This window comes from Arachis hypogaea, chromosome 13, assembly GCF_003086295.3.
Source record: "Arachis hypogaea cultivar Tifrunner chromosome 13, arahy.Tifrunner.gnm2.J5K5, whole genome shotgun sequence".
NCBI lineage: Eukaryota > Viridiplantae > Streptophyta > Magnoliopsida > Fabales > Fabaceae > Arachis > Arachis hypogaea.
Window position 1 is genome coordinate 4052950 of NC_092048.1, and position 14918 is coordinate 4067867.

General features: G+C 31.4%; 1 protein-coding gene and 1 non-coding gene across 2 annotated transcripts; both read right to left on the minus strand.

Annotated features, from left to right (window-relative positions):
- Window positions 1–373: 373 nt before the first annotated feature.
- Window positions 374–3319, minus strand: LOC112736569 (rRNA 2'-O-methyltransferase fibrillarin 2). Its single transcript, XM_025786077.3, has 7 exons — window positions 3180–3319; window positions 2483–2796; window positions 2239–2334; window positions 2059–2136; window positions 1802–1978; window positions 841–909; window positions 374–683 (listed from the first exon to the last, which is right to left on the minus strand). The coding sequence occupies exons 1-7, from the start codon at window positions 3193–3195 to the stop codon at window positions 507–509; spliced, it is 927 nt and encodes a 308-aa protein (XP_025641862.1). The 5' UTR covers window positions 3196–3319; the 3' UTR covers window positions 374–506.
- Window positions 1220–1290, minus strand: LOC112739683 (small nucleolar RNA snoR60). The gene has a single exon (XR_003170619.1). It is a non-coding gene; the product is annotated as a small nucleolar RNA snoR60 (small nucleolar RNA).
- Window positions 3320–14918: the final 11599 nt, after the last annotated feature.

Sequence of the window (14918 nt, forward strand, 5' to 3'; positions counted from 1 at the left end):
ACCCAATATATTAAATGTTGGATTGGTTTGGAATTTATATGGTTAACGAGTTGATCACAAAAGGAACCAATACATTTGATAGGTTCACAAATCAAACAACACCTTTCTATAGTAACCTGCGAAGATTTTCAGTAAAATCCTATGATTATAAATATAGAAATAATATTTGAACTTTAGAGAAGTGTCCAATCATCACTCTACTTTTTCTTTTATATCATTATATGGTCTGATACTATTTCAAGATTCATATAACACTCACTAATATAGTTATATTATATTGAAAGCATATTCCGAATTTATATAACCTACCTAAGAAAGTAGATGAAAAGTAAAATCAAAACATATTCTCATCAAAACATTGCCAAGGCATAAATACTACCAAAAAGAGCATAAATACTACCAAAAAGAGCGCATATTCTTTCTTAGTCAATAATACAAAATTAACACAGTGAAAATCTAATGTGACTGGAAAATTTGATATCAATGCATACAATTTTCAAGCAAATCTACTCAGCATCTTTTTTCTTCTTAGGCACTCTGTATCCACCAACAACACAAGCATGATCACGTTCAAATGGCTCAAGTGTCACTTGCTCAAAGGGTTTGAATTGATCTGCCTTCAGCTTGTTCACTTCACTGGCAAACACCGACTCTGCCGGAACCGTCGAGTCTATGCAGTTTGCCTGAACATATTACAATAAAATCAAGTGAAGATGATTTGGTATAACACCGGATCGAAGACTCTTATGATGAGCTTGATTCTTTATACTACACAATGTCTTAATTTGTGATGAAACTTGATAGAAGCATACAAGAGCAATATTAAATTTCGGAACAAACCTTGATTGAAATAACAAAATGGCCTCCTGATTTGAGAAAGTATGAAGCATTCAACCCCAATATCCTTGCCTGCATTACACACCAAATAGCATAAAGGACAATAATCCTTGGACTGGATTCGATTTTGTGAGCTGGGAGGAAGTGTATGGAGAACACTTCTTTCACAGCATGTCTCCAGCAAAGGTTGAAATGTAAATAAATGCACAATTTAACATCGCATGGATGAACAAACACATTAATCCAACAGTGACTATGCTATGTTGACACAACAGGAAAAACATGTAGCAAATGAAAACCAACTTGTCTGATAACTCATTTCAAAATTGAAAATAATTAAATAATACAACAAATCAAGCATTTTTTTTTAAATTTACTTATGTGCATCAGAAACTCGGGTCTGCATCATCCATGATGTCCTGAAGGGGAATCCGAGTTAACTCATCATAGCACAGATTAAGAAATTTTGAATGGAATAACCAATATATCTTGGGGTCAGAAGATAAGTTCAATATTGAGCAGTACAAAACAACATTAGATAAACATTTTCCATTCACAGAAGAACTCTAGTGAAAACTGAAAGCCTCTAAATATGTTTTAAATCAAAGGGGATACAATATAAATATAGATTAAAGAAAAGTTTGCTCAGCGGATCAATGTTTAAAATCTAACACAATTGAAATCCACACGATAGCAGCCAAGTAGAACAATGACTACCAACAATAGCAAGTATATGAAATAACTTGAAAGAAATGCAGAATAGCACTACTTAAGTTAGAGGAGAACAGGTAACAAAGACAAATGCAAAAGCTCAGAATAAGCAGAGACACAAAATTGATGTGAAGGAACCACCCGAAACTCAACAGCCAAACAATTGAATGAACAAAGACATATATACTGTACATGGCTATATAGCAACATAGAGGTAGAAGTACATCGATTTATTGTGAAACTTAGATCAAACCTGATCAGGCTGGGCAACATCGGAAAATATAACATCAACCATGCCAACCAACATCCTGTACTTGGCTGGATGTCTAGCATCTTCAATAATGGGGATAACATTGGTACGCTTCTTTGCCATGTTGACCAAGTCACGGCCACTTCTATGAGAGAATTCTACTGCATACACAACTCCTGTCTGCATACAAAGAACATATTATATAAGCATCTCTCAAGACCATACATGTAAATATTATCAGAATCTGAATTGCTTTATACCGGTCCAACAACATCAGACACATGAGAGACTGTTGTTCCAGAAGCAGCTCCAAGATAGAGGACTCGGGCCCCAGGTTTCTTTATTGGACATAAACCATACAAAATAAATTAGATATGAAGTTACTAATTAGAATCACAGCAACAACATAAGAAGTCTTTTAACAAAATGAATTTTCTTACAATCCATATGTTGTCAACCCCACCAAGGATGGCAGCCGCCAACTTGGATCGGAAAGGGTTCCAAACTCTATACTCATCTTTTGTACCATCCTCTTTCTGCATATCATAACAATTTCATTGTCAGCATATTACTATTATCACTATTACTATCATGATATACAACACACAAGTGCATACACATACACATAATATATCATTTGAAATCATGCGTGCATAATGCTATAAGATGAGAAAGAAAAATTACCTGCACAGTAATCCTTTTCTCGTTGTAAACAGCCTCACCAGGAACCATGTTCTTTGTAACCAGGGCATCTTCTTTTCCCTTGGCAATGAAGATCCCTTCGTGTCTGTGAGGCTCAACCACAACCTTGCTCCCTCCCTTCATTCCACCCCTTCCACCACCACGACCTCCACCTCTTCCTCCTCCACGGCCACCTCTACCACCACCTCTTGCTTTGAATGGGGTGCCTCTATCTCCTCCTCTTCCACCAAATCCACCTCTCCCTCTACCTCCTCTGTCACCTCTTCCCCTGAACCCTCCTCCAGCACCACCACGACCTGCACAAAATCAACCACCATTATCAACAAAATAAAAGGAATGCTGCTACTCCACTACACTCTTCTACCAATAAAAACACGAAACAAACAGTTCAAACACCAAAACAAAGGAAAAAGAAATGTCACTACATAACTAAACTCTTCTACCAACAAGAATGAAATTTCTTCAAGACACTAAAATACTTCCCAAATATCCTAACGTCATTTCAGTTCTACACTCAAAAACGGTCTCAATGAGCTAAAAATCCAAAGTTTGTATTCAAATAAGCCAAAAAGTAACAATGAAAGTTGACACATTCAGCTACAAATGCAATAGACTTGTTCTGAGGAATGAATCAATGGAAAGATAACCCTAAACAGAGAATGGGAATAACTTCAGTTACCTCTAGGAGGAGCCATCTTCAAAAAGTTGGAAGCAGTGAACGGCGAAATGCAAACGAAGTGAACTGACCTAAGAAAAGCAGAGGAGATATAAAGCTTTTATAGCTGAATGAAAAAGTTAGGGTTTAGATTAGGGTTTTGTGTTTTTTTTTTTTTTTTTTTAATCAAGTATAATAAAATAACGAATAATAATAAACAAAAGAAAATATGGGGAAGAAGTTTTTGGTGGGTAAGCCCATTTAAATAACAAAAATCCAATGGTCTAGACCAAATCATTTCTTGATTGATGATTGAATCAGTTACTATGACCAAGCCCAAAAAAATAACAGTTACCACAGCCGAAAAGAAAATGGCAACAAAAAAATTAAAGCCTTTTTTTTTTCAAAGCTAACTGTAGAATCTTTCCAGATTTTCATATAGTTTGTCATATCTTCTTTTTTTTACTTTGTTTAATACAAAAATATTATATATATAATTAGTTATCAAATTATTTATTATGTATTTGAATATATTTATATACAAAAATACTATATTCATATCAGAAAAAAATTGCTACCATATATATACATGTGTGTATGGATGTTTTCAATATGTATTATAATATATATTATATAATTATCTAATTTAATGGCTAATATTTTTTTTATATAAATGTAACATAATTAATTTATATGTGTTGTTTCACGAATATATTTATATATGTTTTAATTATAATATGTATTTTTAATAAATAATTAAAAATTATTTTTTTAATAGACATGGAGTATAATTATTTTTTATAATAACTGTTCTTTTAGACAATGATACATTAATTTGTGTCTTTAGAGCGTAAAGCATATTTAAGATAAAATTCTCACTCCATTCTATACATATAATTGAAAAGATGACAAGTATCTAAATAATAAATACATTTAATATAAGTCAGAATTATCTCTTTCTAGTTTCTATTTTTACATATGATACTGATACGTTCTTTTTTTTTTTTTCCTTTTTGTATTACTGATATGTTCTTCTTACTCTTTAATATCACTATCTAGAACTAGAAGTATGCAACATTGTCAATGGCCGCCACATTGATAAAGCCACTCATCAAACCCGAAGAGTGTGAAAAGTGACTAAAATGAACTCTTGGACGGTGATTACTTGGCCCACTCAAGTTTCCCTTTTCTCCTTGTATCAAGTCAACAACCAATTTAATTAATTTTAAGGGAAATTTCTTGTTCATTATCCCTAATGGTATCTTAAACACCAACTGCTTTAATTTCTACGTAATTTGGTATCTCACATATGACTACATTATTTCTTCCTAGCTTCGTATAGTTAGAATTTTTTTTAAAATGTTCTTTCGGGTCGCCCTATAAATTTACATACATAGTTTCACTTCTATATAATGCTAAAGTCCAATACTCAAAAAAAAAAAAAAAAAAAAAAATCCCCTTTCTCCTTTTCTTCCCCTCATAGAGGCTGTTAAATTTAACATTGCATTTTATAGTTTGCTTTTGTTTCTAAAGTTTGATCCTAAATTTTGGTAGTCTTTATATTATGAAGTTACTTTTATAATTGTATGTTGAAAATTTGGAGAAATAACAAACGAAAGGAAAAGACTTTGAAGAGAATCATACACTCTTCATGTTTTACCTTTTTGTTCCTTCCAAAACTTCAGCTAGTAACTATATCGTTAGTTTCTCATTTTTGTTTCTGATCGATGTTTCATCATTATTTTACAGATTATAGAATGCCAACTTCAACTTCCAAACCATGCAAGAAGATCACAACAAGGTTTCCCCCAAGAAGGGGCAAGATCAAAGCTGAAATATTTAACATCCTACTCAAGTTTGTGAAATCCAAACTCCATCTATGAATCAAAGTAACTCATCATTATTATAACAATATAAATGTTGATGTTATAACCGGTATATTCTTTAATATAAGAATATACTAAAATTGAAGCTTATGATATTAAGTTAGAAGCATCTGTGTCTGTTTGTTTTTTAATTGCAGACAGAAGCTGCTTTTATAGTTAAGTCATATAATGTTGTCCATCTATAAGTAGTTAAGTACCACATATACTTTTTATATAAAGTGGATTTGTGCTGTGAATAACATAACATGGCTTGCAAAACCAATGTTTTTGAGGTTGGGCAGGATCGTGATTTACAGCATTATTGTTGTGTTATGCTATCTTCTTTGTATCTTAAATTATTTACTAGCTTCGCTTTCAATGTAATTTTCTTCTAAGTGTTATATAATAATGCAAATCAAGTATTAGCTGCTTTGTGTGTTGGCTCCACTAGGGGTGTAAGTTATCGAACCGGATCGAAAATTACTGCAAAACCGAATCAAAAATTATAACAATCGATTTAAAAACCGAAAAAATCGGTTTTTTTTTTTCTGACAAAACCGATCGGTTCGATTCGATTTTCGATTGGTTCGATAGAAACCGAACCGAAGATATGCATCCATTTCAATGTTTTAACTATTTTAACCTTTAACCTAACAACAAAAATCTCCAACCTCTAACTATTTCAATGTTTTACTCTTATTATTTCAGTTTATTAACTATTTTAAACATCTAATTATTGTGTTTCATATTTTCCTCATTAGAAATTAAAAATCGAAAAAATCGACCGAACCAAACCGCTATTGGTTCAGTTCGATTTGGTTCGGTTATTGTTAAAACAGCAAACCGAACAATTATGTATCTGTAAGAACCGAACATATCGGTTCGATTGGTTTTTGGTCCAAAACCAAACCAAACCGAACCGATAACACCCCTAGGCTCCACCTGGTCCAATATTACTTTCAAGATTTTTTATTTTTTTTTTTAATTTCCGCGCTAGAGAAATTGACTCTCTATTCAAAATTTGTAAATATTCTAAAAGTGTGGTTGTGTCATGTGTGTTATACGGTGCATGTATACACATCGCATATGCTATATCATGTTGGTGATCAATCTAGTTCAATTAAAGAACTAAATTTTTAAGTCAATATTAGTTAATTATTTAAAATTAATTTTTATAATAAAAGAAATTGGTTATATGGTCCCTGTTTTCCTGAAAATTCATGCAGGTAAAAAAATAATGTCATATTGGGCCAAACAAAAACAATTAAAAGCCAACTTGAACTTAAAAGAAAACTGAGCCCATGCAGTCATATTGGGCAAAACAAAAATAATTAAAAGCCCAACTTGAACTAGAAAACTGAGCCCATGCAAGTAAAAAAATAGTCATATTGGGCCAAACAAAAACAATTAAAGCCCAACTTGAACTTAAAAGAAAACTGAGCCCATGCACTTCACTCCACGTCACTTCACTTCACTTTCTTACTCAGCACACAAGCAACGAGTGTAAGTAACTAATAACAGAATATTCCAAAAGGCCGTACCGAGTTAGTGACTCAAGGAGCCTTCGTCCCCAAGTTAGTGAGTCACATCGCATGAACTCGCTCCCCCTGTATAAATAACCTCAAACACCGCGCATCCATAACCATAAACTTACCTTGATTACTCTCTCTCTTTCTCTCACTCTCTCACTCTAAATTTCGGAGTTCGAATCCGGTGAAGTAGATGGCAGAATCTACTACGATTTCATCTGTGGCTCGCAGCAACTCAATAATGGAAGCACAAAAATGGAGGTACTCGCAGACGGTACCTCCTCGAAGGGGCCAAAACCGGATCAAGCTGAATATTCTCAAGGCAGTGGTGAAGTCTGCGACGTCGTTTGGCTCCTTTTCCCACACAAAACGACACGAAGTAGAAGAAGAAGAAGAAAACAGAGCTCCTCTGAGCTCTTCTCCGCCAACTCCACGTAGCTATAGCTCCGATTCATAATAGCCTTATTAGAAAGGGAATTAGGGTTTTGGATGATTGATCTATGAATGGTGTGATTGTTAATTTGTTATGTATCGGAAAGCTAAGAACTCATAAATTGTACTGTATGTATAAGAATTTTCCAGTATTGTGTGTGTGTGTGAATTAGTGTTCTTGATTAACATCATGATGATTTTTGTGATGCTCTCTGCTGGTTTTGACTTTTTGATTCAATGGCCAAGAGCGCTTCATCTAGTGTAGTAGTTATTTGGTAACTTCATTATTCAAAGTTCAAACATTGCTTCGATTAGCAAGAAATGTTTTAGAGAAAATACTCAATTTGGTTCTGAATACTCAATTTACAGTGAGTTTTCATTACAGAGTCAATTGAAAAGTTTGGGAATTAATTTTCTTCAAGGACTAAATTGAGATTCGATTGTAAATTTAGAGATCAAATTTAATATTATCTCAATGTTTTATATGCAATTTTTAATATACTCTTTTATATGAATAAGAAAAATACAACTTAAGGATAGTTTTTTCTTTTCTTTGGACATGGAGAGAATGGATATTACACCAATTGTATGATTGATTGTGAAGAAATAATAGCATCTTTGGTAACGTTTCTAGGAAAATTAGTATCTTTTAGCTTGCAACAAAATTCAAAATAAATAAATAATTGTACCCTTGTCACATGAGATATTGACATGGTTTTTTGGTAACGTTTGAATGAGAGACTAAATTACACCAATTAAATAAGAATTCTTTTTGTTTTTTTTTTTTAAATACTGAAATATGATTAATTTTTAAAAAAATTAATTTCAATCTCTCACCATAAAACACAATATTAAATGATCCAAGTCACTAGTGAAAAACATCACCGTTCAGTTTGCTCAAATAGTCAAATACAGGTAGTACCAAAATAAATAATTAAATATTTTGTTATCGAATATAAAAAATGTTGGGGATTCCTTTCATAGACTCGTTAACTGGATATGTCCATACAATATCAAATGCTACTCACCGATATCTAAAAGTATTTTAAAATAGATTTTTTAATTAAACGAATAAAATGTTTTAAATTGTTAATATTTGGGGGAAAAAATAGACAACCAACATTTTTCTCTTAAATTTGAGTCAACACTTACCAATATCCTATTTTATTTTCTAAAAATGTTGACCTTACTAACATTTTTCCAATATTTTTATATTACAAATCTCAAAAGTTTTTACTTTTTACTAAAACTAATTGAGAATATTTAAGTTATTTGTTTGCGAAATTTGAAAACTCAGGAGAAGTTTGATTTATGAATAAGAAACATTATATATTTTTTTTGTCCATAATATTTTCATCAAATGTTTTAAAAATTATTTCTAATATTTTATTTGATTTAATATTGTCCTTAAAATTTAAAAATAATTTCAATTCAACTTCTAATATTATTCTTTTTACAGTCCATAATTAGTTTTTTTTTCTAGTTTTGCCTTAATCATTACTAATATATAACTAATTAACTTGTTGACTAAAAAAAAAAAGAAATTAATAACAGATAAAATTATTGAAATTTTATACAAACATTCAGAGAAAATTGACGATTCAAATTAAATATTAGAGACAATTTAAAATAAACAAAAAATATTAGGAATAAAATGCACACGTTTTATCCTATTTACTAGGTTAAAGCTTTTTGATGGGGGAACATTATTTAAAGTAAACAATCCATCACGTGATTTTGTCTTAATCATGAACTGTGAAACGAAAATGACAAGCATACACAAAAGTGGATTCTTTGAGGTTTGACCAATGCAAATTATTATAGCACTTTGTTGATTAATGAACAACCACAGTTGGAATATTTCTTAATCACTACTATTATCTCAATTTGAAAATGTTTAGTATTAAAAAGAATTAGTAAAGAACAGTTAAAATTTAGCTTATTTAACATTTATTAATTATTATAATAATTAATAAATATTAAATAAGACAAACTTTGACTATTTTTTTTTCTAATATTACCGATCTCAATCAATTACTAAAACGTTTTTATGGTTCGTTAGATTCTTTTACGAGCTTAATTAATCTGGTTAGGTTCCCATTTCAATAATTATATTCCCTTCTTCATAACTTCATCGCTTGTATACACAAGTAACATTTGAGTATCTCCTAACTTCTACGATTTTATATGCATATTTCAATAAAAAACTATATATGCAGCATATATCTAGTAATTAATGAGAAGAATCCTCATTCCCCCACAAAAAGATTATATTATAAAATCGTTAGAAGATATATTTATATTTTTTATTATAAAAACGTTAGGCGTGTTGATTAATATTTGTTTGAATTTATTTTGCACTTGAATTAACATTTGTTTCATTAACTCTTTATTTTTTATTAAGAATATTAATTCCTAACACTCCTATTTTATTCTTAATTACTTAATGGAGTGAAACAATAAGCAGACGTATAAATTGTCACGTTCATTTGGTGATTGTGTTTTGTGTTTAGCATCTTTAAAAGTAAAAAGAAGATAATATATATAAGCTGAGATATATATAAGAAGATAAAACTAACTGCCCACCATATATTCGACAGAAATTTAAGATCCTCTTGTATTTTTCAAGTAGTTTTGAATTTAATTATAGTATGAGTGCTCCATGGCTAAGATAATAAAAATGTGCAAAATTTAGTTTCGAAATGTTTGATAACAAAAAAAAAAAAACAAAACTGTCGAAACTTATTTTATTTAACATTTTTATTAATTTTAATAATAATTAATAAATGTTAAATAAAATATTTTTTTTTTTATCTTTTTAACATTACTGAATTTAGTTACGTACTTTTTGACAAAATCGTTTTCATGGGTTCTCTATTGTCGCACTAGAATTTATATGATCCTACCAAAAAATGGGCTTTAGCAACGGAAAAAACCGTAACTAAAGTATTTCAAGGAAAAGGAAAAATTAATGTATAAAGGAAAACAGTAAAAACCATGCTTCTAGATTCAGTCCAATAATAACCACATAAATAGAAACAAACATAAAGAAAACAGTAAATAAAAGCTTGAACCATAATTTTCAACCAAATAAAATTGCATAACATCAAAACTCTTTCACCTCTCTTAATAACCATATACAAGCCAACTATTGAGACTCCATCCACCAAAGAATTAATTACTTTAATTAATAAAGACATGGTATTTTTTATATCACACTAATTCCTATTATGTTAATTAACATGAGTGTCTTATCATACTAGAAATCCAAAACTGAATTGAAACTAAAATTACAAAATTATTGAAATCAAAATTTAACAAAGCAATGAAGCACCATTAATAGAATCATTCTTAAATCATTGAAATTAACCAACAATAAAATTATTTCAGTTTCATAAAAATTAATAAGGCAAAAAAAACAACAATAACCATAATTTATTCTATCCAGTAACAAAATTAATCAACAGAGTTAATCAAATTTTCATACAGCAACTAAAATCTATTCTGTCTAGTTACTATAATCTAGAATAAAAATTATAGCAACTTATAATTATTATAATTAACAAAATAAAAAAACTAATCGATGAAAGAGAGAATAACATAATCAAACACCGTAATTCCACAGCAGCAGAGAGATGGCAAAGAGTCCATGCGGCAAAAGAGAGACGTTCACAGAGAGGGAGAGAGGGGACTCGAAAATAGAGACAAGCTTGACGACGAGGGCAGAGACGGCGACGCCAACAATAACTCCGAGCAGATCTGGCGATGGAGGAACCAAGCCGACGGTGAGTGAGGAATAGGGAGACAGAGACGAGGATCGAGCAACCATGAGCAGACGACGAGAATAGGGCAAGGAGAAGAGGAATGTAGAGCGATGATGGCACCCACGGTCTATCCCCACCGGCGGCAAGAGCACCCTCCCGCCGAGGAGAAGAGTTCGGAGATGAAGAGTGGATGGCGGCTGGATGCTGTTGTAGAAAAGGGGTTAGGGTTGGGTTCACCTTTGAGTCAGAGAAAAAGGGGGATGGTAGCTGCGACTTCCAAGGAGGTTTGGGGCTAGGGTTCTTCACTATCCAGAGAAAATAATCGAACAAAAATAAAAAAAATAGAGATTACATTGTAATTTGTTTGGCTGCCCAAATAATCAGCTATGGAGACCATGCTAGGATTGCAAATCAAAAACCCAAAGCACGATTTTGCCATAGAACCTGATTTCATACCAAATAAGGGTGCATATGGCCCGGCTCGACCCGAAGATCCGGCCCGACCCCAAACATTTTAGAGGCTAATTTGATGTGATTTCACCGGGTTTAGGGTCGAGTAAGGGTCTAAAAAATAGACCCGGTCATTATTTCGGGTCAGGTCCGGGCCATAGCTCGGGTCGCCCGAACTCGGCCTAGTGGTCCGGTCATCATATATAATTTATTAGTGATGGATCATGGCTATTCTTATGTGCAATTTAAGTATTGTAAACCTTAATATTTTGTATTATTAGTCATTATAAGACTATAAGTTAATGTTTTATGTTTAGAATGCATAAGACTTTAGACTAATGCATAATATTGTATTATTTGTATTGATTTAAATATTTAGTGTTATTAGACAATATTAGTATTGATTGTGGTTATGCTTTAGTTTTGAAGAAGGGTTGGTTCTTGTTATATTTTTTTAAGTGAATTTTACCATGTCAAATAGTGGTTGGAGTATTGAAAACTTAGATATTTTTACATGCTAGCTTATAAGAAGGTATCAACGTACTGTAATGTTAACGGCCCGGTTTTTACCCGGTATAATTGTCGACAATAGGGGTGTGCATGGCCCGGCCCGACCCGAAGACCCGGCCCGGTTCCGAACACTTTAGGGGCTATTTTTGTGTGATTTCACTAGGTCTAGGACCGGGTTAGGGTCTCAAAAATAGACCCGGTCATTATTTTGGGTCGGATCCGGGCCATGACTCGGGTCACCCGAAGTCGGCCCGGTGGCCCGATCATCATACACAATTAATATTTTGTGTTATTAGTGATGGATGATGACTATTCTTATGTGGAATTTAAGTATTGTAAACCTTAATATTTTATGTTATTAGTTATTATAAGACTATAAGTTAATGTTTTATGTTTAAAATGCATAAGATTTTAGACTAATGCATAATAATGTGTTATTTATATTGATTTAAATATTTGGTGTTATTAGACAATATTAGTATTGATTATGGTTATGCTTTAATTTTAAGAAGAGTTGGTTCTTGTTATATTTTTCTAAGTGAATTTGACCATGTCAAATAATATAATGGTTGGAGTCTTGGAAATTTGGATATTTTCACATGCTAGCTTATAAGAAGGTATCAAGGTAATGTAATGTTAACGGCCCGGTTTTCACCCGGTTTTTACCCGGTATAATTATGGCCCGAAAGTGTATAGGTTTCATCGGGTCTAGGGCCGGGTTCGGGTCTAATAAATAGACCCGGTATATATTTCAGGCCGGGTTTGGGTCACATCAAACCCGGTTTCACTCGACCCATGCACACCCCTAGTCGCCAAAAAGTGTGTTGGTTTCATCGGGTCTAAGATCGGATTTGAGTCTAATAAATTGACCCGACGTATGTTTCGAATCGAGACTGGATCACATCAAACTCGACTTCACCCGATTCATGTGCATCCTAGTACCAAACTTGAGACACGGTCTGATTTTGTCACTTTTATGTATCCGTCGACAATCATCTCTAACAAATCCCCTTATTTTCTGATAGTGTAATATTATCTCTTCTTAATTCTGTCTATATAACTATGTACCTATTACCATTTGATTGTTTACTTATTTCAAAGTTAATAATTTCTTCAAAACTATGAAGGTAATGCATGCATATAAAAAATTTCAACAAGTATTTTTCTTAACAACTTCCTTAAATTTTTTATTTACTTTTTTTTTATCAAGAGCAAATATACAGTGAACAAAAATTTTTAAAAAAGTTTGATACATTATTCAATGCATTGGAATTTTTTTTTTCTAAACACAACATATATTTATTACTCCTTGACAATGTTGAGAATACTTCACCCTAGACTCTTCATACAATATCTATCATTGTCCATTATTCAATGCATTGGAAATTTATTAAAGTTGACATCATCGTGTTAAGTTGAAGACATAAATATTTTAATTTTTAGACAACAAAAAAATAGATATTTGAATTTTGCCTTTGACCCATATGGAGAGAATTTCTAGAATTTAATGTGTAGGCGTGCGTCAACTAGCACATAATGCAAATTAAAAGCTTGAATTATAGAATAATTGAATTAAGATTCAAGTAGTCCTACTTCACGTGCTCATCAATCATCACATCCTCTCCTCTTCTTCTTGATGTACTTCTAGTTATTATTCAGTTCCTTTCGCAGCAAGGAAAGTGCTTATTCATAGATCAAATTTCTGAATACTGGTTTGATAAATCAGGCAAGTAAGACTTATGAGCAATTTGCGCGTTATTTAGTGCATGTGGTGCCTAACAAATGGGTGAGAGGTCACATTTCAATGTTTATTTACAAATCAAAATAAGAAGAAACAAAAATTGTCAAATCATGAGTTTATTTATTCACTTAAACAAGAATAAAAAATTTGAATCTTATTTTTTTAATATAACAATTTATTAGCCAACCACATATTAATATATATAATTGATATGAGAGAAAAAGACAGTTGATGTATATCAAATTTATTCCAAGTCTAGAAGTTATCTTATTTTAAATTTTAACTCTTTTAAGTTTTATCTTAATAGTTGATTCGGATTCAATTTTTGGGCTGTTCATAATATTTTTTAATATGACAGGTCAAAAATTAATTTATCGCTAATCTGAATTTAGAATCGAACCTCAACATTTATTTAAGCAGACGAGTAAAGTGGCTATTCCACCAACTAAGTTGGTTTTATAAAATTTTTATCATTTTAGTTTTTTAAAGATATTTTTGCAATCAAGACTGACTACCTATCCTGAGAAATGAATCCTCTCAATTTTTTTTTTAACAATTGAAAGTAAAGTGTGATCTCTCACCATTAATTTTATAAGTAGGACCAAAAATAAATATGAGAAAGAACAATAAAGGATTAGAGATCACACTTTACACTCTTATTTTTTTTAACAATTGAGAGAATCCATTCCTCTTATCCTGCTAAGCACCAGCATTTTTTATTTCTGGGTCAGAGATCACAAACCTTGAGAAAGATAAACAGGCTTTTGTTTCGTTTTGTTTTTCCTCTTAGCCTCTTAAGGCCCTCTCAATTGGGCTTACCTTTGGGCCCAAACTTTAATAATTGGATATGTGACTATTTAGACATACAGATATTTGACGTATCTGACTAGCTGGACCCAAAAAAAAAAAAAAAAGAAGTCACACACATTTCCAAAGAGATTTACAATTTTTGTTTTAAATGCTAACAAAAATTATAACATATTTAGTTATTTTAGTAGTTAATAATTTAGTTAAAAAAATAAGAAAATTATGTGTATAAATATATACAAATTTTTAAATATATTATATTAAGTCAATTTTATGATATTTATTAATTGGTACTTAAATTTTGTCTAACTTATCTTTTATACTAAATTTTGATTTTTTAAAAATTATTTATTTTTATATCTTTTAAATTAAATATTGATATTTAACTTTTTTTTAGTAAGTAATCATCATCTTTTAGTCACTATATTATTTACCATTATATTATTATGAATAAATAATAGAGGAATGTTAGGGGATCAACAATTTTTGTGATTTGTAGCCATCAAATAGCCATCAATAATGATTTTAATGGTATGAGATTGGTGTGAGATTTCATCCAATGGCTCACTTTTTTTTTTGCTAGTTACATGTTGGTCAGAATTTAACAAAGTTGCTGCCTCTCTACACTTTTCCTAAAAAATAACGGATAGATAACATAATCCCCC

Bases quoted from the DNA above. Each gene is read 5' to 3' on its own strand.
- LOC112736569 (XM_025786077.3), bottom strand. The intron at 2,335-2,482 runs GTAATTTTTCTT...TATGATATGCAG, and splicing joins AGAAAAGGATTACTGTGCAG to AAAGAGGATGGTACAAAAGA. The intron at 910-1,801 runs GTTTGATCTAAG...TGTGTAATGCAG, and splicing joins ATGTTGCCCAGCCTGATCAG to GCAAGGATATTGGGGTTGAA.